This window comes from Pan paniscus, chromosome 23 (assembly GCF_029289425.2).
Source record: "Pan paniscus chromosome 23, NHGRI_mPanPan1-v2.0_pri, whole genome shotgun sequence".
Classification (NCBI taxonomy): Eukaryota; Metazoa; Chordata; class Mammalia; order Primates; family Hominidae; genus Pan; species Pan paniscus.
Genome location: NC_085927.1, coordinates 31,631,165 through 31,654,019, shown reverse-complemented (window position 1 = coordinate 31,654,019; position 22,855 = coordinate 31,631,165). Strand labels below are relative to the sequence as shown.

Below are 22,855 nucleotides of genomic sequence, written 5' to 3'. Positions count from 1 at the left end.
TCTCTAGAACTTGTTCATTTTGCAAACCTAAAGCTTCATAGCCCTTGAGCAGTGACTCCCCATCTCCTTCTCTCCCTACCCCTGGCAACCAGCATTCCACTCCACTTCTGTTTGGTTGAGTATATTAGACACCTCCTATAGGCCTGACGTGGTGGCTCATGCCTGTAATCCCAGCACTTTGGGAGGTCGAGGCAGGCGGATCACCTGAGGTCAGGAGTTCGAGACCAGCTTGGCCAACATGGTGAAACCGTGTCTCTACTAAAAATACAAAAATTAGCCAGGTGTGGTGGCAGGCACTTGTAATCCCAGCTACTCGGGAGGCTAAGGCAGGAGAATCACTTGAACCCGGGAGGCGGAGGTTGCAATGAGCTGAGATTGCGCCATTGCACTCCAACCTGGGTGACAAGAGCAAAACTCTGTCTCGTAAAAAAAAAAAATTAGATACATCATATAAATGAGGCCATGCAGCATTTCCCCTTCTAAGACTGGCTTATTTCACTCAGTGTAATATCCTCCAGGGTTTTCCCTGTTGCTGCATATGGCAAAATTTAATTATTTTATTTTATTTTTTTTGAGAGAGAGAGTCTCACTCTGTCACCCAGGCTGAAGTGCAGTGGTGCAATCTCAGCTCACTGCAACCTCTGCCTCCCAGATTCAAGAGATTCTCCTGCCCCAGCCTCCTGAGTATCTAGAATTACAGGCTTCTGCCACCACACCCAGTTAATTTTGGTATTTTTAGTAGGGGCGGGGTTTCACCATATTGGTCAGGCAGGTCTTGAACTCCTGACCTTGTGATCCGCCCGCCTTGGCCTCCCAAAGTGCTGAGATTACAGGCGGGAGCCACCGTGCCCGGCCTAATTCTTCTTGAATTTGAACAGCATCCATTGCAGCTATACACCACATTTTCTGTAAACATTCAATGATTAGTGGACCTTATGCTGTCTCCATGTCTTTGAAATTGTGATTAATGCTGCATGAATAAAAATGTGCAAATATTTCTGCAAAATCCTGATTTTCATTCTTTTGGATGTATGCTCAGAAGTGCTTTTTATTTAAAGAGTGTATCTTTTAATTTAGTTTGTCAATCCAAGTGAGGCCTGATGGAGCTTTATCACTTCAGTAACAAGAAATTGAGAAATGTCCCCTGTCCCTGCTTTTCACAGGTTTCGTCTCAGCTCTTCAGCCTCCTGCCTCTTACGGGTTGGAAATCCACATCTGTCATAATGAGGACTAGTGTGGGCTTGAAATCATCAACCTCTACTTTCTTTTTCATCCCTGTGTTATTATAAATTATGGTTTTGGTCTTTGACCCCATTTCTTGTTATACAACTCCTAAAATACTTAAAATCACCAAAGTCTTTTTGTATGCTAATGAGATGACTGTTGGCTGACAGTCCCTAGGTAACTTCAGGATGGGGGCAGGTCACAAGAAAGACCAAGGCAGGGTTAGAGGGATGGGACTTTCAGCCTCATCTCCCAACCTCTGTGGAGGGGAGAGGGGCTGCCGATTATTCACCAATGGGCAGTGGTTTACTCCATAAAGCCTCGGTGAGGAAGCCTCCATAAAATAACCCAAATGGAGCTAGGCTCGGAGAACTTCTGGAGGGCTGAACACGTGAAGATTACTGGACGGTGGTGCACCACTTCCCATACCTGGTGCTATGCATGTCTTCATCTGTATGCTTGGTTGTATCCTTTTTGATAAACCTGTAAGTGTCTACTGAGCTCTGTGAGCCATCCTAGCAAATTAATAGAAGCCAAGGAGATGTTGTGAAATCTTCAACTTACAGCTATTTGGACAGAAGCACAGGTAAAGCAATCTGAGGCTTGGGATTGGCGTAAGTAGTGGGGCACAGTCTTGGGGAAAGAGCCCTCAAACTGTAAGATCTGACCCTGTCTCCATGTGGATAGTGTCAGAATTGCATTCAATGAGAGGGCACCTGTGTGGTGTCCGCTGCAAAACCGATGGCTTGCTTTCTAGGGGGTGGGGAGAAATCCTACACATTTGGTCATGGAAATATGTGTTGATTGTTGTGGTGTGAGAGCAGGGCAAAGATGGCTTTTGTATTTTCCACTCAACCCCAAAGGCACTGAATTATACTCAAAGCTCTTTCATTAGCCTTTGGCATGACCTAGCCTTTGGCATGACCAAGTGTATTTTCATTGTGTAGCCTGTGCTTCCTCTTGTCTTTTCCTTTGTGGGGTCCCAATCATCCGTTCTAAGGAATGTTCCTGCTCCATTTGTGGACAGTCACAGAACCCACAGACTTCACAAACTGCCTTAGGTAGAAACAAGGAGCATTAATATGTGTGAATTCCCTCTTTGACTCCACAAACCTTAGCACCTTTTCCTGGCCCATAAGCTGACTAGTCCCCTGACCCATAACTTGTCCTGAGCATGAACATAAACTCACATCAAGGCCATATGCCCAGACACATGGGATGACCAAAAGTATTTTCCACCTGAGCTGCCTTGCCTGCCTGTGTGGCAATGACCAGGCTAAGATGTTAATCTTAATAGCTCAGTATAAATATTGGCTGAATAGAAGGTCACAAATTCAGTGAAGAGTCTCAGATCCTTGTTCCAGGATGGGGAAATGCCTGCAGAAATTTTTCCTGATTGTGGTTTTGGTGACAAGAGGGAAGAGTGGGTCTAGAGGTCATAGCGTGGGATCAAACAAGAGACTTGTGCCTTATTTCCCTGTGGGGCAGATGCTGTGGGTTAGCACTGGGTTCCTTCCGCATCCTGATCAGTAATCATCACCCTCATCCTCAGACAGAAACCCAGAGTAGTAAACGAGGCCAACTCCATCCAGGTTGCTGCAAATTCCATTATTTTATTCCTTTTTAGGTCTGAGTAGTATTTCATGGTGTATATTATATATATATATAAAATCACATTTTTGGCTGGGTGCAGTGGCTGATGCCTATAATCGCAGCACTTTGGGAGGCCAAGGTAGGCAGATCATCTGAGGTCAGGAGTTCGAGACCAGCCTGACCATCATGGAGAAACCCTGTCTCTACTAAAAATACAAAATTAGCTGGACGTGGTGGTACATGCCTGTAATCCCAGCTACTCGGGAGGCTGAGGCAAGAGAATCACTTGAACCCAGGAGGCGGAGGTTGCGGTAAACCGAGATCATACCATTGCACTCCAGCCTGGGCAACAAAAGCGAAATTCCGTCTAAAAATAAAAAAATAACGTTTTCTTTATTCACTCATCGGTTGATGTATATTTATACTGTTTCCATATTTTTGCAATTGCAAATTGTACTGCTATAAACATGTGTGCAAGTGTCTTTTTCTTTTCTTCTTTTTTTTTTTTTTTTTTTTTGAGACAGAATTTCGCTCTTGTTGCCCAGGCTGGAGTGCAATGGTGCAATCTTGGCTCACTGCAACCTCCACCTCCTGGGTTCAAGCGATTCTCCTGCCTCAGCCTCCAGAGTAGCGGGGATTACAGGCATGCACCACCATGTCCAGCTAATTTTGTATTTTTAGTAGAGATGGAGTTTCAACATGTTGGCCAGGCTGGTCTTGAACTCCTGACCTCAGATGATCCGCCCGCTTATCCTCCCAAAGTGCTGGGATTACAGGCGTGAGCCACCGCGCCCGGCCATACAAGTGTCTTTTTCAAATAATAACTTATTTTCCAGGAATTTATCCATCTCTTCTAGATTTTCTAGTCTGTGTGCATAAGGGTGTTCATAGTAGCCTTGAATATCTTTCATATTTCTGTGGTATTGGTTGTAATATTTCCCATTTCATTTCTAATTGAGCTTATTTGGATCGTCTCCCTTTTTTTCTTGGTTAATCTCACTAACGGTCTGTCAATTTTGTTTATCTCTTCAAATAACCAGTTTTTGTTTCATTTATCTTTTGTATTTTTTGTTTCAATTTTATTTAGTTCTGCTTTGATCTTTGTTATTTCTTTTCTTCTGGGTTTGAGTTTGGTTGGTTCTTGTTTCTTTAGTTCCTTGAGGTGTCACCTTAGATTGTCTGTTCATGCTGTTTCAGACTATTTAATGCTATGAACTGTCCTCTTAGTTTTGCTGTATCTCAGAGGTTTTAATAGGTTGTGTCACTATTATTGTTCAGTTCAAGCAATTTTTAAATTTCCTTCTTGATTTCATTGTTGACCCAAAGGTCATTCAGGAGCAGATTATTTAATTTTCATGTATTTGTATAGTTTTAAGGGTTCTTTTTGGAGTTAATTTCCAGTTTTATTCCATTGTGGTCTGAAAAGGTACTTGACATAATTTCAATTTTCTTAAATTTGTTGAGACTTGTTTTGTGGCCTATCATATGATTTATCTTGGAGAACATTCTATGTGCTGATTAAAATATGGTATATTCTGAAGTTGTTGGGTAGAATGTTAGGTAAATATCTGCTAAATCTATTTGTTCTAGGATATAATTAAAGTCCATTTTTTCTTTATTGACTTTCTGCCTTGATGTCCTGTCTAGTGCTGTCCGTGGAGTATTGAAGTCCCCTACTATTATTGTGTTGCCATCTATCCCATTTCTTAGGTCTAGTAATAATTGTTTTATAAATTTGGGAGCTCCAGTATTAGGTGCATATATATTTAGGATTGTGATATTGTTCTGTTGGACCGATCCTTTTATCATTATAAAATTTCCTTCTTTGTCTTTTATAACTGTTGTTGCTTTAAAGCTTGCCTGATATAAAAATAGGAACATCAAAAGACATTCCTCCATCTACAACCATGCAGGTGTTCCAGCAATGAGAACGAGGACAAATCTCTCAGGAGAAACAATGCTCATGGGTGCTCGAGAAAACTGCATGCTTTTTAGTTCTTGAATACTGAAAATTACTTTTGGCCCTTTTTGGACTCTAGAACAATGATTCATTATATTTATTTGTTATTCTGTCATTTCACAGTTGAATGCAAGACTCCAACGTCCTTGTCATTTGCAATATTTTAATCATGCTCCACAGCCTGACTTGCAACCCTGTTAATACTGAATGGCCTTTGATCCTGCTCCAGTTCACAAATTGAGCCCTGAAGTCTTCCATTTTTCCCATGGACCATTACCAACTGAAATCTCACAGTAAGAAACCAGTCTTTTAGAGTGGGTCTACTTAGCCAGGCGCAGTGGCTCACACCTGTAATCCCAGCACTTTGGGAGACCAAGGCGGATGGATCACCAGGTCAGGAGATCGAGACCATCCTGGCTAACACGGTGAAACCCCGTCTCTACTAAAAATACAAAAAATTAGCCAGGTGTGGTGATGGGTGCCTATAGTCCCACCTACTTGGGAGGCTGAGGCAGGAGAATGGCGTGAACCTGGGAGGCGGAGCTTGCAGTGAACCTAGATCACACCACTGCACTCCAGCCTGGGCAACAGAGCAAGACTCCGTCTCAAAATAAATAAATAAATAGAGTGGGTCTACTTAAATTATCCACTGCCACAGCCCAAGTATAAGGTATTCTGGATAGACGTTCACCAGTAAAGACTTCATTTAGTGCTGTCATTCACAAATGTCAGAGTCCTGAAGCCTCAGATCTTTCACCACGAACTTGTCCAATGTCAAGGGCTCTACTATGTTGATTCGAATTTAGTTGCTGTCCATGATGTCCCACAGGATTGGAGTTTATGCTAGTTCCTTCCAGATATGATCTGATTACTGCCTCCATACTGAACTCACTATTATAGACCTTTGGTAAGCCTCCTGGAAAGAAATGTGTGTATTGAACAGGCCAACATAAGTGACCCTCAGGTAGTCCTGGATCAGAGTTTACCCTGTAACTGGTTTAAGTTTGTACAAGACTTTACTCACTGGCAGACGCATTGCACCATCGCCTTCTGCAGCTATGATAGCACCCGCCCAATAGACAGCTTCCTCCTCATATTCACTGCTCTCTACCAGATTAACCTCAACTTCCATATCCCATAATCTGTAATACATTCTACATCTTTGCTGCAAATATGATGTGGTTCAATAATTCCACTATAGCTACATTCCGTCAATGCAAGCAGTTGCTTCCAGTCCTCCTCCAGGAGCTCTGCTTAATGGTGCCACTGCTGTTGAAACTCCTACTGGGTGGTTTTAGCCACCACCAGCTGGGAGGGGTGGAAACCATCATTAGGGTGGCTGCCACAGCCCACCAACTCACATGGCTGCATCTGCCCCAGATGCCAGTGGCCACCACAGTTACCACTGGGCCTTGCAGGGGAGCATCCCATGCCTGGGTTTTGCAGTGCTGCTGCCAGGCCACCTGCACGTGAGGATGGCTGCCAAGCAAGAAGTCTTGGAAATGTCATCTTTCACCCAGCCAAGGCCACAGGCGCAGACTCCTGCCTGTGCTCCCAGCTTCCATCACTAGGATTGTGGGCGGCTGATGCTGCATTGACCTGTAACATCATCCGAGAAGACAGAGGTTAAGTTCAGGGACATGACTGGCCCATGACATGAAGGGGATGTTCTAATGAATTTGTAGTACAGTCTCTTATCTTCTAGGTGGAGTATGTGACATTTTTACGTTTAAAAATCCATCTTCATTTTGAAATATCTTTATTATTTTGGTTACTTCTACTATTGATTCAACAGTATTCCAAGTTAATTTTTTATCTGGAATTTAATAATTTAATCTGAGTGGAGAGGGGAGTCCTGCAGCAGGACAAATAAAACACACCATGTTCCTAGAAGAGATATAGAATTTGAAAATAAAAATCACACATATGAAATGCATGTGGAGGGTATGGCAAAAATACATCTTTTGACAGTATTGGGCACATGGAATGATAATAACAAGGCAGGCAAGGATAGTTAAAGCCAGAGAGTGAATGTCCTTGTGTGTCACAGTGAAGTGATTGATTTTTTTAATTCAATTGAAGTGAATTAATTACTTAAGGAGGATTGGGAACTGTTGGGCATCACCACTGGGGACATTTGCTGAGAGGTGGTGTGGCCAGGCCACATTATTCACCTCACTCTGCTGCTAATTCCAGTGCAGGAGGAGTTGCCTGTTACTTCCAGGTGACAGGCCTGGCTGAGTGAGCATAGACGGCATGTAGGACTCTGAAAAGGATGCATGGAGCACCCTACTACTGACACAGAGCCTGACACAGGGCGGGCATAGCCACCTGTGCATGCCGACAAGTGACTGGCATTTTTCATTTACCATAAACCCCTGCTTCTGAAATCTGAGGAGTCTGTGCTATCTGCTCTGCTGACACCTTCCAGTGCACCTTCTCAGAGGAAAACCCATATAAGTTAACAATAATTTTTAAAAATAAAGCACTAACATTACTAATCTACATGCTGTTGAATTTTTGTTTTATTTTGGGGTTTTTTTGGTTTTTTGTTTGTTTGTTTTTTTGAGACAGGTTCTCACTTTGTCACCCAGGCTGGAGTCCAGTAGCACAATCTCGGTTCACAGCAGCCTCGACCTCCCAGGCTCAAGCAATCCTCCGACCTCAGCCTCCCTAGTAGCTAGGACTATAGGCACATGCAGCCATGCCTGGCTAATTTTTTTTTGAGACGGGGTCTCGCTCTGTCACCAGGCTGGAGTGCAGTGGTGCGATCTGGCTCACTGCAACCTCCGCCTCCCCGGTTCAAGTGATTCTCCTGCCTCAGCCTCCCGAGTAGCTGGGACTACAGGAGTGCATGCGTCACCATGTACAGCTAATTTTTGTATTTTTAGTAGAGACAGGGTTTCACCATGTTGGCCAGGATGGTCTCGATCTCTTGACCTCATGATCTGCCGCCTCAGCCTCCCAAAATGCTGGGATTACAGGCATGAGCCACTGCACCCGTCCCTGCCCAGGCTGGTCTTAAACTCCTTGGATCAAGAGATCCTCCTGCCTTGGCCTCCCAAAGTAGTTGGGATTACAGGTGTGAGCCACTGCACCTGGCCTGAATTTTTTTAATTTGGTGTCCGCAGATAAGAAAATATTTCACCATAAGAAAATATTTCACCATTTGTTCAAATTTTCTTTTATATCAATTACAAAATTGCTAATTATTTTCTAATAGATACATAAAATGTTTATTTTTTATACTGAGACAGAAAAATGTAAGAATTTTTAACTTTATAATAAATTTTATTAGTTGTGAATTTGGCATTTTTTAATTCATTCTAATACATTTTCAGTACAATTTATTTTATTCTTGGTAGATATTCATAGCTTTCAAAACTTTCAAAATAAATGAATTCTGTCTTTATAATACTAGTGTCTATTTTTATTGCCTCTGTTATTGAATTGGCAGAGATTCCAGGCTAAAACCTTGAACACCAGCTGTATCTGTAGCCATCATGTAGGATCCCAGATTAAAATGCAAACAATCCTAGTAATTTTTCTTTAGAAGTAATGGTTCCCTCTAGTTTAAAGATACACAATCAGTAATGCATTATGGAAGTGTATTTTATTTCTATATTTATTTTCATAAAGGCAGGAAATATGATTAAATTTAATGGAAAGCCTCATAAGCATTTATTAGAAAAATCGTGTTCATTTCAGTTTAAATCCTTTGCAATGAGAAAAGGATTAACAAAATGGCCTTAAGAAATCCACATTTTCCACCCTCACAACTGATCCCACCTTTATCCCTCTGGGTCATCATGAGATCCTCATGTTTGAGTCCCAACATATGCCAAGTAACCTTCACCCTCTTCTTCCAGAATGTTCCAGGGCACTGACAGATCTAAGGCCAGTGTCTTCATTGTGTGACAAGTAGATAGGGTAGTTGTCATCTTTGTCTTCATAAACTGTCATGGACTTCTCTGGATCTGGATAATGAACCGCACATTTGCAATCTTGACTCAGCCAGGAGATCAGGAAAACAGTCCTAAGAACTCAGGTGCACAGACACAAGTAGGGCTGGTTTGTTTCTTTTCACAGGATTTTCTGTGCGTGGACAGTCTTAAAATCTGCCCTCACTTGTGTTAGATCCCCTGAAGCACCTCCTTTGTCTTGTTGAGAGGTTCTCTGAGGTGACCCCTGAGCCCAGATTGAGTGGAAAAAGCTCCTGGACCCCGGGTGGCCAGGAGAAAGAGTCAGAGGAAGGGAGGAGGGTGGGAGCCTGAGTCTGGCCCAGCAAAGCTCAGCAGTGAGGTTACTGCCATCTTCTGGTGGCTCCAAGGCTCCGTCACCCCTCAGTCCTTCCCATCTTGCCAACATTAAGAGACACTGTTCAGGACAGGTCGTATCTATGCTGAGAGGATCTCAGTGGAACCATGATCCTGTGGAACAATCTGTGATAAGAGGCTGAGCCCTGTGTCCTACAAAGACCCTGAGAGCCAGAGCCACAGGTAGGTGAGCTCAGTGGGCGGGAGAAGGGATTCTGGAAGCCAGTCCTCTACGGGATGGTTTTCAGTAACAGATATTCATATGGACCACTAAATATACCCTAAGGAAACAAGTTTTTGGAAATTCCTGAAGGGACTTATTTCTTTTTTTTTTTTCTTTCGTGGTGATAGACTCTCGCTATGTGGAAGACACTGGTCTCAATCTCCTGGCTTGAAGCAGTCCTCTTGCCTCAGCCTCCGAAAGTATTGTGATTATAAGCATGAGTCAGCACACCTGGCACCTAAGAACTTACGCTTTTAGAAATTCCTCCCTACTCTGTCTGCATAAATCAAGTTATAATTTTTGCTATGGCTTGAGATTTAAAATCTGTTTCTGAGTATTTGGGGGGTTTGAATGGGAATTTAGGAGAGTAGGATTATGGAATATTAACCTGACATCATTATAAATGGAGATCCCTATGAATAATTTTATGATAATAAAAGTAGGTTCTTCCCAAACATTAACGCTAATAAAAATCTCATGTACAGCTTGTTAAATACAGGCTATCTGTCACCAACACAAGTTTCTGACTTAGTAGGTTTAGGTTAGAGAATTACATTTTTAACAAGCCCCTTGAAAATGCTCCCACTTCAGTGATAAATAAAATATTCAGTCAGCCTCCATGGTCAAATTAATGAGTGAGCATATGCCTGTTAATTCTCTATGAATAAGAAGCATCTTCCTGGAGCACTGGGGTGTCTGTGACTCACTGTGAGCTTATATATTTTGTAGATAATTCTCCCTCCACATTATTCTCGGTGGAGAGGAAGCACAGCCATGGAAAAGTCACACTGGGAAGGTGGACACACCCGGGGAGAGACTGGGTGAGGCACCTGGCAGTGAACCCCTGCATCAGAGACTGGGGCAAGGAGACTCCTCACTCACCGTGTTGACCATTTCCACCCTCTCACTTTCCCTCCTGTCTGTAAGGGCTGAACTGTTCTCAGTATATAAAGAGGTTTTAGTTGCACTTCCTCATAGGTTTAAATCACTGTGGAAATGCCACTACCCATATACAGCAGACAGTAATAATCAGATTCATCATCTGCCTGAGCCCCCGTGATGGTGAGGGCAGCTTTGTTCCCAATGATGGAGCCAAAGAAGCGACCAGGGACCCCAGAAGAGCGAGTGTTTGTGCTGTAGATCAGCGTGCGTGGAGCCTGGCCTGGGGTCTGCTGGTACCAGCTGGGGTAGTAACTAGTAGAGACTGAGCCAGAGCTCAAGCCACAAGTGAGTGTGACTGTCCCTCCAGGGGACACTGAGAACGGTGGCTCCTGGGTCACCACAGTCTGAGAATCCACTCCTAAAATGAACAGGAGAGACACAGTTATGATCATGAGGATGAGAGTAACCTGGACCCTGTTTTCTGTGGTCCCCCCAAGGATAGAGTCCCTTCCCCTGACCTGATCCATATGCGAGGAGTCCGAGGAGAAGCATCATCCAGGCCATGGTGGGGACACTCATGAAGGCTAAGTGTTCTCAGGCTTCCCAGCTGGGGTTTGTTTTCCTCAGGGCCTTTTCATGCCTCCCCAGACCCAATAGGTTAAAAAAAGTTCTTTATGCAAATCAGCTTCCCCTCTCTTCCTGCCCCAGGTTTCACCCTGCTGTCCTGCGGGGAGACCTTGAGAGAGGCAGCTGCTGAGACCTCACACAGACCCATGATCACACAGGACCGAGACACTAATGAATAGGTGTTGGTGCCTTTCCCCAGATTAGCTCTCCCAATTTCGGAGTGGCCAAAGGATGGGGGATATGTCCTCCCTCCTGCCACACAATCTGGTTTATAACTAAATCTAACCCCATCCTTGTGAGCATTTTCTTTTCTCCCTGCTGAAATGCTTGTTGGTGTTTTTTGGGAGCGAGTAGCAGGCCCCAGCATCCTTTGATTGCCCCCTAATGGAATCTCTTTGATGACTGAGGAGGATGAAGGAGAGAGGAATCCGGGCCATGACAGAGATGGCCCCAGTTCTCTAATTTTGAGGCACTCACTATGTCTGCAATTGAGACCTCTATTCCCCAAGAGTCTCTTATTCTGTCTTTGTTAAATTTCAGAATGTACATTTGTTCCTGCTGTGTGATTGTCCATCTGTCTGTGCCTGGACAACCACTCCATCCCCACTGGATGCAGTAGCAGCACCACTGCCCACTGGCATCGTGAACCTGGTGTCCATCACTGAGCTCTGCTGGGGATAGTCTACGTGGCAGCTGCTGTAGCTCTTGCTCAGAGTGCTGGTGAGTTTGACCCTTTGTCCCAGGGAGGCAGATACAGAGGGTGGCTAAATCAGCACAGATTGGGAGAAAGATGCTGGAAAAATAGATACCCATTATGGCCTGAAGGAAGAAGAGGGAAGGACATTCCTGGCATGAGTTTGGGAGCTGATGTCAGTGACCTGGGGGATCAAGATGCTGGGGACCATCCTAACCCATGCAGTGGAGGAGGAGGATGAGGAGGAAGACTAAGGTTATCTACTAATGGCTTGCCATTTTATTTTTGACCTTTCTTATTTACTTGGTAATATTAATACACATAATGTGGATTTGTGGGGAAATGAACCTTTTAGAAACGCAGAATCCCAGGCTCACTCCAGACCTACTGAGTCAGAATTCACATTCTCCAGAATCCCAGAGAATCTGTGGTTTGGACTTACCTTTGCGGGAGAAACGATAAAGTTGAGCAACTTCTTTTTGACTCATTAGTCAATTCATGTCATCTTTTCAGAAATGTCCATTAAGGGCCTTTGCCCAGTTTTGCTTCAGCATATGTGTTGTTGTGTTTTTGTTTTGTTTTGTCTTTTTTGTTGTTGTTGTTGTTGTTTTTTCCAAACACAGTGGTATTAGTTTCTTGGACATGTTAGATAACAACCGCTTTCAGAGATACAGTTTTTCAGATCTGTCTCCAAATCTGTAGGACACCTTCTCTTTCGGTTCATTGGTTTCATTCCTGTGGAACATCTCTAAAGCTTTCCATAGTCCTGCGTGTTTCTATTTGCATGTGCATGTGGTGACTTTGGTGTCCCGTCACAAAAAAAAGGAAAAAAGATCGCATTGTCTGTGGGTTTCTTCCTCTTACTTTTCCCTTTTGTTTTCTTTCCTTTTGGCAATCTGTGTACATAGATTAAAGTTTCACTGAAGTAAACACTCACCCTATGTTTTCTTCTAGGGTGTGAAAACACCCTGTGTTTTCAGTTTTGGGTGGAGATCTTTACTCTATTTTGCACTGATTTTTTTTGTCTTACATAACATGAGGATCCATTTCAGTGTTTTGCAGGTAGAAATTCATTTTACTCAAAGACAATTAGCAGACTTCTGTCTTCACTGTTGTGATATTTGGTGTTCTCTTGAAAAATGCATTCACCATATGTAATTTTGGGCTGCATTTTTGGCTTTCTCATTTTGTCCATAGGTTAGTGTTTCTGTGTGTTTGCCAGTGAGGGATTGTTTGGATAACTATAGATTTTACTTATTGTTTTGTTTATGTAGCTCTTAAGCTTCTTCGTGTGTGTGTGTGTGTGTGTAATAGTTTCTACTTTTATTATAGATTAAAGAGTACACACACAGGTTAATTATATCTGTTGGTTGCATAATACTGAGGCTTGGGCTCCCAACAACTCCATGACCCGGGCAGTGAGCAGAGGACGCACAAGGTGGGACGCATAAGGTCGGGACGCAACGCCCCCTCCCTCCCATTTGCATTTTCTTTTTGGTCTGGTAGTTATTCCTAATGTAATCATTCCCTTCTTTACGTTCAGGTGCATTCATAGTTTAGTTCCCACTTATAAGTGAGAATGTGTGGCATTTGGATTTCTGTTCTGGCCTTGAGTTCACTTAGGATAATGACCTGCAGCTCCATCCATGTTGCTGCCAAAAATGTTATTTTTGGGGGCTGTGTAGTGTTTTGTGGTGTATACATACCATATTTTCTTTATCTTATCCACTGTTGATGGATGCCTAGGTTTATTCCGTTTCTTTACCATTGTGTATAACACTGCCGTGAGCATACAAGTGCCTGTGTCTTTTGGATAGAAGGATATATTTTCCTTGGGTAGATCTTCAGGAGAGGGATTGTGGGGTTGGATGGTAGTTCTAAGTTCTTTGAGAAATCTCCAAACTTCTTTCCACAGTGTCTGTACTAGCTTGCTTCCCCCACCAAGACCATATCAGCCTTTCCTCTCCTCAGCTGCCTCGCCAGTATCTTTCTTTCTTTGTCTGCATAGTCATCGCTGCTCTGAGTGGTGTGGGATGGTATCTCGACCTGCTCTTGATTGACATTTCTCTGTTGATGAGTGAGTTTGAGCATGTTTCCCTCTTTGTTGGTCACTTGCACATTGTCCTATGAGAAGTGTGTGTTCACATCTCTTTCCCATACCCTAATGGGATTTTTTGTTGTTTTTTGTTGAATGATTGGCATAAGATCCTTGAAGATTCTGGATATTAGACCTTGATCAGATGCAGTTTGGGAACATGTTCTCCCACTCTGTATGCTGTCTCTTACTCTGTTGCTAATTTATTTTGCTGTGTGGTGGCTCTTTAGAGTATTAAGCCTGACTTGTCCATTTTTGTTGTCATTTCCTTTGGGGACATAGTCAAACAGATTCTTTGCCAAAACCTGTGTGGAGAAAGGTATTTTGTATGTTTTCTTGCAGAATTTTAATAGTTTGAGGTCTTCCATTTAAATCTTTCATTCATCTGGAGTTTCTTTTTGTGTCTGGTTAGAGGTCGGGGCCCAGTGTTACTCTTCCGCATATGGCTAACCACTTATCCCAGCACCATTGTTTGAATAGGGCATCCTTTCCCCCTTGCTTATTGTTGTGGATTCTGTCAAGGATCAGATGGTTTTTGGTGTGTGAGTTTACTTCTGGGCTCTCTCTTGTGTTCCACTGCTCTGTGTGGAAGCAGGTACCCAGTTTTTCCATGAAATTTGAAATCGGTGGGTGAGATGCATCTGATGTAGTCTGGATGTCTCAGGATTGCTTTGGAAGAAATTCAGGGTGATTCATGGTCCATGTGAATTTTAGCATCATGTATTTATATTTCTTTAAACAAATTTGCCGAATAGTAAAGGAATACAATGAGAGGGTAGAGTGTGACATTTTGGTCTTTGTATACATTGTGGAATGATGGAATCAGGGTATTTAGTGTCTCTGTTATTTCATACCATTGTTTATTCTTTTGTGACGAGAAGCTATTGTATCTTCCTTTCAAGCTGTCTAATACTGTTAACCCTGGCCACCCTGCTGTGGAATAGAAAAACAGGATTTCCTTCCTTTCATGTGTGGAACTTTCTACCCCTTTCCAATCCCTGCCCATTCCCCTTCTTCCCCCCAACCTCTGGTAACCATGATTATGCTTTCTAGGTCTTTGAGATAAAGTTTCTCAGCTTCTGCATGAGTGAGAGGATGCAAAGTTTGTCTGTCTCTGCCTGACTCATTTCATTTACCATCATGTCCTCCAGGTGCAACCGTGTGGCTCCCGTGATGGGAATTCATTGTATTTTTCTGGCTGAAGAGTATTGCAGTGTCTACGCATGGGACAGTTTCCTTATCCCTTCATCTGCAGATGGACAGGTAGGCTGATTTCTTATCTTGGCCATTCTGCATAGTGCTGGATTCCACCTGGGAATGCAGATAATCTCTTCCATGGCTTGATTTCATGTACTCTGTATATACAACTAGTAGTAGATTGCTGGATGAAATGGTAGTTGTGGTTTTAAGGTTTGGAGGGACCTCCAAGTGGTTTCTTTAGTGTGTACTAGTTTATGTTCCTACGAACTGTGGAGACAAGTTCCCCCTCTGGAAATCCACACCATCATTTTTTTGTCTTTTAATATTTTTCAACTTTTTTTTGTAGTATCCATTCCATCTAGAGTGAGATGGAATCTGAGTGGTGGTTTTCATTTTGTGTGTGTGTGTGATTAGTTATATTTGCCACATTATTGTTAATTTGTTTTGAATTTGATGTGTAAAAGTGGGCAGAGGACCTGAAGACATGAGGTTGATGCACAGGTAAGAGATAAGATTATCAACATGGCCGATTCACACCAAAACATGATTGAAAACCACACTCAGATTCTATGTCACTCCAGTTAGAATGAATACTACCAACATTTGATGGCAGTTTCATTACTATAGAGTGTATGTATATAACCAGAGGGTGCAAGGGACATTTTGATATATGTATACGTAGTGTCATGATCAAATCATGGTGTCTGGCTTCTTATTATTTCCCTGTGGAGAGAACATTCAGAACCAACCTTTCCAGCTGTTTTTGAAAAATTCCCCTAGACATTGTTGACCCTGGTCACCCTGCTGTGGAATAGAACATCAGAATGGATTCCTCTCCTCTGAGTGTCACTCTGTACCCATTACCAATCCCTGCCCAGGCCCCCTCCTCTCTCCAGCTTCTAGTAACCCCTATTGAAAGTTCTGCTTCTAGAAGACGGTGTTTTTTGGATTCCATTTGCCTAATGTCATGCAGTATGGGTCTCTCTCTAACAGGCTCATTTCATTTCACCTAATTGTCTTCCAGGTTTCTCCACATGGCTGCAGATCAATGATTTCCCGAAGTGTTACGGCTGAAATGCCTTCCATCGTGTATATATCCAGTTCCTTTATCTCTTCATCTGTGGATGGACAGTTAGGTTGATTCCATATCTTGACTATTGTGACTAGTGCTTCAGGACACATGGGAAGGCAGATACCTCTTCAATGCAGGGATTTTTTTTCCTCTAAATATGTACCCAGTGGTGGGATTGTTAACCTGGAGTGGTGGTTGTACTTTGACCTTTTACTTTTTTAAGGAACCTCCAACAGTTTTGCATAGTGTGTATACTAATTTACATTCCCACAAAGAGCGTACAAGAGTTTTCCTTCCTGCAATTCTACACCAGCCATCACCTCCAACAATTTTGATTTTTATCTTTTGCAATATTCATTTTAACTGGAATTATATGGTACCTGAGTGTGGTTTTGATTCACTTTTTTGTGAGGATTAGTGATATTGAGAAACTGTTAACCTGTGAGTCAATTTCCTGTCTTCTTTACACACATGTCTATTCAGATCCTCTTAGCTTGGGTATTTGTTGTTGTCGTTCTTGTTGTTTTTCACTTAGTACAGTCAGTTTATTGTAGGTGTTAGATAACAATCTCTTTCAGAGGTAGGACTTTCCATAATTCTCTCCTAGTCTTTAGGATGCATTTTGTTTGTTTGTTTCTTTCATTGTTTCTTTCCCCCTGTAGAAGTTCTAAAGTGTCACTAGTGTCTTTGTTTATATTTGCATGTTAGCTGTAATTTGTGTATCCAAACCTCCACCCTACAAAACACACACACATACACACACACATATATAGCCAAGCCATTGCATTGTCTGTGCATGTAGTTCCCCTAATTTTCCCTTTAGTGTTATGATTATTTTTCACCTTTTGCAGCCTGTGTGCATAGATACAGGCTTCCTAAAATATACACCCAACCTATGTTTTCTTATAAGACCTTTGCAGTTTCAAGATTGAGTTTAGGTCTTTAATTTATTTTGTGTTGATTTTGTGTATCGTGCAATGCAAAGGTCTTATTTCAGTGTTTTGCATGTGCGTATTCAGTTTTCTCAAAATCACTTCTTGAACCAGACTCTCCCTTTCCCATTGTGTCTTTCTGGTGTTTTGAAAAATGTGTTCCCTATGTATCATGTTGGGTTGAGTATTTGGCTGCCTCATTCTGCCCACTGGGTCCTTGTTCTGTGTTTGTGACAGTCATGGATAGTTTGGATAACTATAGATTGTGTTTTTTCATTTATTATTTTCTTCGCTTCTGATCTTGACTTTTTCTTTCAATGCTCTTTACTCTTACTATTCTAGTTTAAAGGGTACACATGCAGGTTAGTTACATCTGTTGATTGCATGACACGGAGGCTTGGGGTCCCAACAACCTCATGACCCAGGCAGTAGGCAGAGGATCCACAGGGTGGATCCTCTTTTTTTTTTTTTTTTTGGTCTGGTAGTCATTCCCAGTGTCTGTTGTTCCTTTCTGTATGTTCGGGTATATTCATAGTTTAGCTCCCACTTATAAGTGAGAACATGCAGCATTTGGTTTTCTGTTCGGGGCTTAGTTCACTTATGATAATGGCCTCCAGCTCCATCCACGTTGCTGCCAAGAACATAACTTTCTTTTATGGCTGCATAGTGTTCCGTGGTATATAAGTAACACATTTTCTTTATCTCGCCTACTGTTTTATTTTTTATTTTTTATTTTTTTAATTTTTTGAGACAGCCTCCCGCTCTGTCATCCAGGCTGGAGTACAGTGGCACAATCACAAGTCACTGCAGCCTTGACCTCCCAGGCTCAGGTGATCCTCCCACCTCAGCCTCCTGATTAGGTAGGACTACAAGTGCCTGTCACTGCATCTGGCTAATTTTTGTATTTTTTATAGAAATGGGGTTTTACCATGTTGCTCAGGCTGGTCTCGAACTCCTGGACTCAAGGGATTCACCTGCCTTGGCCTCCCAAAGTGCTTGGATTACAGGCACGAGCCACCGCACCTGGCCTTCTCACAGTTTTTGAGGCTGGGAAGTTCAGGATCAAGGCACTGTCATCTGATAAGTGCCTTTTTTCTGTGTCCTCACATGGCAAGAAGAGAGACAGAGCACACCGCTACCTCCAGCCTTTATATAAGAGACCGATCCCAACCGTGAGGTCTCCGTGTTCAAGACTATATCACCTTTTGAAGGCCTACCTCTTAGTACTATCACACTGGCAATTAAGTATAAATCCTTTTGGAAGGGAGACATTCAAACCAGAGCACGATGAAAACAGCAGCACTGGAAGGCAGGGCTCCTCACGTCAGTCATTTACTCCAGGGGGACGGGAGCCACCCTGCAGAATGCAGCTCAGTCTTGGGGAGAGAGACGAGGGGATAAGAATGGGACTAGGAGTAGACACGGGAGTGCCCCCTGCTCACAGGACAGAGAGGAGAAGCATCAAATCGGGTAAAAATAATGAATGCCTCATTTATTTCTTCTAGCACTTATTCAATCGTTTCAGTAATACATATTCATTAGCCAACTACTCCTCAGGTGTGGGCTCCTGGCGTCAGTGGGTGAATTTGGTTTTTCAGGTTGTTCACATATTGTTATGTGCAATTTTTTTTCTGCTGATTCACTCAGTTAATAGAAGTGTGTGCTATTATTTATAACTATAATTGGGAATTGATTCTTTTCTCTTCCTTAGTCCTGCTAATTTATATTTTATATAGATTATATTATTAGGGACATGTTTTTTGGTTTGTTTTTTTGTGTGTGCTTTTTTTGTTTTGTTTTGTTTGTTTGTTTGTTGTTGTTTGAGATGGGATCTCACTCTGTCACCCTGGCAGGAGTGCAGTGGCGCTATCTTGGCTCACTGCAACCTCCACCTCTCAGGCTCAAGGGATCCTCCTACCTCAGGCTCCCAAGTATCTGGGACTACAGACACATATGCCACCGTGCCTGGCTAGTTTTTTTTTCTGTACTTTTTAGAGATGAAATTTTGCCATGCTGCCCAGGCTGGTCTAGAACTCCTGAGCTCAAGCAATCCACCCACCTTGGCCTCCCAAAGGGCTGGGATTACAGGCGTGAGCCACCATGCATGGACTGATGTGTATTTTATAATTGTTATGTGTTCTTGTCAAATATTTCATTTTATATACATAAAATGTCCCACATTTCCTGATGTAAATAATTTTCATTAAAATTATTTGGTCTGATACCAAGATAACCACAAGAGCTTTCTGCAGGTAAATGTTTGCATAGTGTATTTTTAGCATCCTTTAAAATATAACACACAAGTAACTTTATTTTAAGGAAATTATTTTTATCTGGTTCATCAACACATTTACATTGAATATAATTGCTGACATTGTGTGTGAGTTTACCTTTCTCTTTATTTTATTTGGGCTTTTTGCTTTATTTCTTTTCGCTCACTTTTTATTTTTCATGAATCAAGCATTTCTAACTGTATCATTTTACATTAGTACCTATTTAGTTTTACATTCTATAAGTTCAATAGGAACCCCAGATACTGCAACATATAACCTCACCTTATTAGTGCCCACATTATTTATACATTTTGTGTAATTATTTTATAACACAGAACCTCATAAAAGTTTACACAATGCCTGTCCTTTGTGGTAATTATGGTTGCTAGAGGTTGTATATGCACCTAAGTATGAATGATGAAAACCATTATCAGTGGTAGAGGTGGTGTTTTCAACATCAAAGTCATCTTATTATGTACCCGACACGTTCCCTTCCCTGTGCTGTGACCCTGCAGGATTTCTCAGGTGAGTGCCTGGCAGGTCCCTGTCTCTTAAGCACCAAGAAACTGCAGAAATCCCCTCCACCTGTCTTTCAGAGATTTTGTCTCATCTTTTTAGCCTCTTTCTTAATGTGGGTTGGAATTCAGCATCTGTTTGCACAAGGACCTAATGGGGGTTTGAAGCCCTCAATCTCCAATTTGTTTTTAATTCTCAAGGACACTGAATTACCCTCAAAGCTATTTCAGTATTCTTTGGCATGATCAAGTGCATACTTGCTGTTTAGCCCTTGCTGACATCTGTACCCTCGTCCTGTCTTGTCTTTTTGTCTGGGACAAAAAAAAACCCATCCATTCTATGGGATGTTTCCTCTCCATTTATGGAGAATCTCAGAAACCTGCAGGCTTCAGGAAGCTGCCTCAGGTACAGGGAAGGGCAGGAAGGTGTACAAATTTTATCTTTGACAACACATTCTTCCTGGACCATGTGGTGACCACTCTCACTCCTAACCCCAAACCTGACCTTAGTCATGGACACAAACACACACCAAGTCCATGTGCCGAGAAATCTGGAATCAACAAGAGTATTTTCTGTCTGAGCTAGCTGCCTGTCTGTATGGCAATGCCCAGGCTGGGAATGTTTTATCCTGAAAGCCCAGTATATAGGTCGACTGCATATGAGGCGACAGACCCAGGGAATGGCCTCATTCCATCAGTCCTGGAGGAAAAAATGACTGCAGGAATGTCCTGAGTCAGGTGACAGTCACACAAAATTAAAGTGAGTCTATAGGCCAGGCTGTGGGATCAGATGGGAGGCTTGTGCCTCATGTCCCCATGAGACAGGTGTCCTGGGTTAACCTGGGGCTCTTTCCACATCCTGAACAGTGATCATCACCCTCATCCTCATACAGGATCCCAGAGTATTGCAGAAGCCCAAGTGGCCAGACCTAGAGCAAGAGCCCAAAATCAGAACCCTGCAAGCTGGAGACCAGCAGGCATTACCATCTGGGGCTCCCGTAGGAGCTGGCGGTGCCAGGCCACGCTGTCCACTCGACTCTGCTGCATGTTCCAGTGCATGAGGAGGTGACCTTAACTTCCAGACAATGTGGCCAGATGAGGGAACACAGACTGCATGGAGGACCTTGGAAGAGTTTGCGGGGCACAGCCCTGCTGGCACAAAGCCTGACACAGAAGGACACAGACACTCCTGCACGGTGAACAGTGACTGATACTTGTCATTTACAAGCCTCTTCTTCAGCTCATCCCCATGTTGAAAGCAAGAGCTGCTGAGGTAGGGTTACATGCTGCCAAAAATGAAAACTGAGGTTCAGAGAGTATGTGATTGCTTCAATGGGCCCAGAGTAGTGATGAGATATCCCCAGTGCTGATGTGACAAAATCTTGCCATTCTACTCATAGTGTTGCTTCTTCCAGGGCAGTGGATGTAGGAGTCTCTTCTGGGAGCTGAACCTTTGCAGGAGGCTGGACTAGCAGGGAGAGATGCAGAGAACTGTGGGCACAGGACAGGGTCCACCGATTGCGAAAGCAAGAATGGAATGAGAAGTATGAGCAATGGATCAATATACTAGTCGAACCGAAATAAGATATTGTCAGAACTATTTGTCCAAGGAAAATCAGATGTTCACAACAGAAGTTACATTCTGAGCTAGATTTATCAGAGCCTCCAGCCAGGATCACTGCACCAGGCCTAGAGAGCAGAGGGAAGATTTGTGTCTCACTTTCCCATGGGCCTGGAGCCCTGTGTAAGCCTCAGAGCCACTGTGAAATCCACTGCCCCTGTGCAGACCCCGAGACAGACCCATTCTCAGGCTGCAGCACAGCAACGTGCAAAATCCTTGCACAGGCCGACGCATCTTTAGATCCCAAGATGTGGCTGGGAGCCCCAGAGCCCTGTTTCTTACTTGAGTCCACGTAGAAGTTCACGAGATATTAGATAGGGTTCCCTGGATTCTGCCAGAACCAGTCACCGATTTCTTCTGATGGAATCACTGATTCATTGTGGTGATTATCCAAGGGTGTATAAATATCTTAAAACACACAAAATTGGGCACTTTAAATATCAGGGGTTTATTTTGTTAATTATTCCTCAATAAAAAGACACATAAAAAATAGGCTGAAACAGGCCGGGCATGGTGGCTCACGCCTGTAATCCCAGCACTTTGGGAGGCCGAGGTGGGCGGATCACTTAAGGTCAGGAGATCGAGACAATCCTGTAAATGGTGAAACCCCATCCCTACCAAAAATACAAAAAATTAGCCGGGCATGGTGGCGGGCGCCTGTAGTCCCAGCTACTCGGGAGGCTGAGGCAGGAGAATGGCGTGAACCCGGGAGGCGGAGTTTGCAGTGGGCCGAGATCGCGCCACTGCGCTCCAGCCTGGGCGACAGAGCGAGACTCCATCTCAAAAAAAAAAAAATAGGCTGAAACAAAAAGAACAGGAAAACACACTGAGGACCAGTGAGAGGAAGACACTGCTTTGAAAACTCCTGGAAATAGCAAAAGGATGATGGAGATGCAGGTTCCCCATCAGATGTAGATCTGAGATTTCACTGCTGGATTTGTCACTCCAGCCCCTGGACTTTAGAGCAGAGACCCTGTGTCCAAAGTTGCAGGGTACAGGACATTCTGTTTTCTGGAGGCCGTTTTCCTAGAAAGGGACTGCTGTGGGTGACTCTGAGGACGGAGGGGAGGAGAAGCATCTACTCCCACGTGGGGCCCTGGATGCTCCCAGGCCCACTGGGGAAACAGCAACCGCAGAAGCCACTGGCCAGGCCTGTGCAGTAGCTGCTGGGCACTCACCCTCCTGGGAAAGGAGGAAGGGGGTTCTTGTCTCACTCCCCTGCAAGCCTGGAACACTGTACAAGCACTCAGCAGATGTCACGGGACTGGCAGTGATAATCAGTCTTGTCCTCAGCCCAGAGCCCAGTGGTGCCCAGAGAGGCCAAGTTGCCAGACTTGGAGCCAGAGAATTGGTCAGATACCCAGGAGGCCCAATTCTTATCACCATGCCTGAGGAGTTTGGGGTCAGTTCTTGGGAGCTACTGCCAACAGTTTACGTTATAGCCAGTCCCAGTGTTGGAGCTGCTTCCAGTGCAGGAGACAGTGAGCCTCTGCCTTGTGGCCCAAGACACTGAGGGTGGCTGAGTCAGCACAGACTGAGCCCAGGATCCTGGAAGTGGGAGAGAAACAGTCATGGTGATTCTGGGTTGAGAGACAAAAGGAGAAAGCAGGGCCCATGGGCTTCCTAGG

At 43.5% G+C, this 22,855-nt stretch overlaps 1 long non-coding RNA gene and 1 gene segment (V, D, J or C); one reads left to right on the top strand and one right to left on the bottom strand.

Moving 5' to 3' along the window:
• Window positions 1–10,221: 10,221 nt before the first annotated feature.
• LOC100993516 (immunoglobulin lambda variable 8-61-like) lies at window positions 10,222–10,777 on the bottom strand. The segment is given in 2 exon segments: window positions 10,222–10,616; window positions 10,717–10,777. Coding segments are annotated over 2 exon segments (381 nt in total).
• A 630-nt stretch (window positions 10,778–11,407) lies between these two features.
• On the top strand, window positions 11,408–16,199 carry LOC117977442 (uncharacterized). The gene is made up of 3 exons (XR_004668593.3): window positions 11,408–11,545; window positions 14,766–14,877; window positions 15,839–16,199. It is a non-coding gene; the product is annotated as an uncharacterized LOC117977442 (long non-coding RNA).
• Window positions 16,200–22,855: the final 6,656 nt, after the last annotated feature.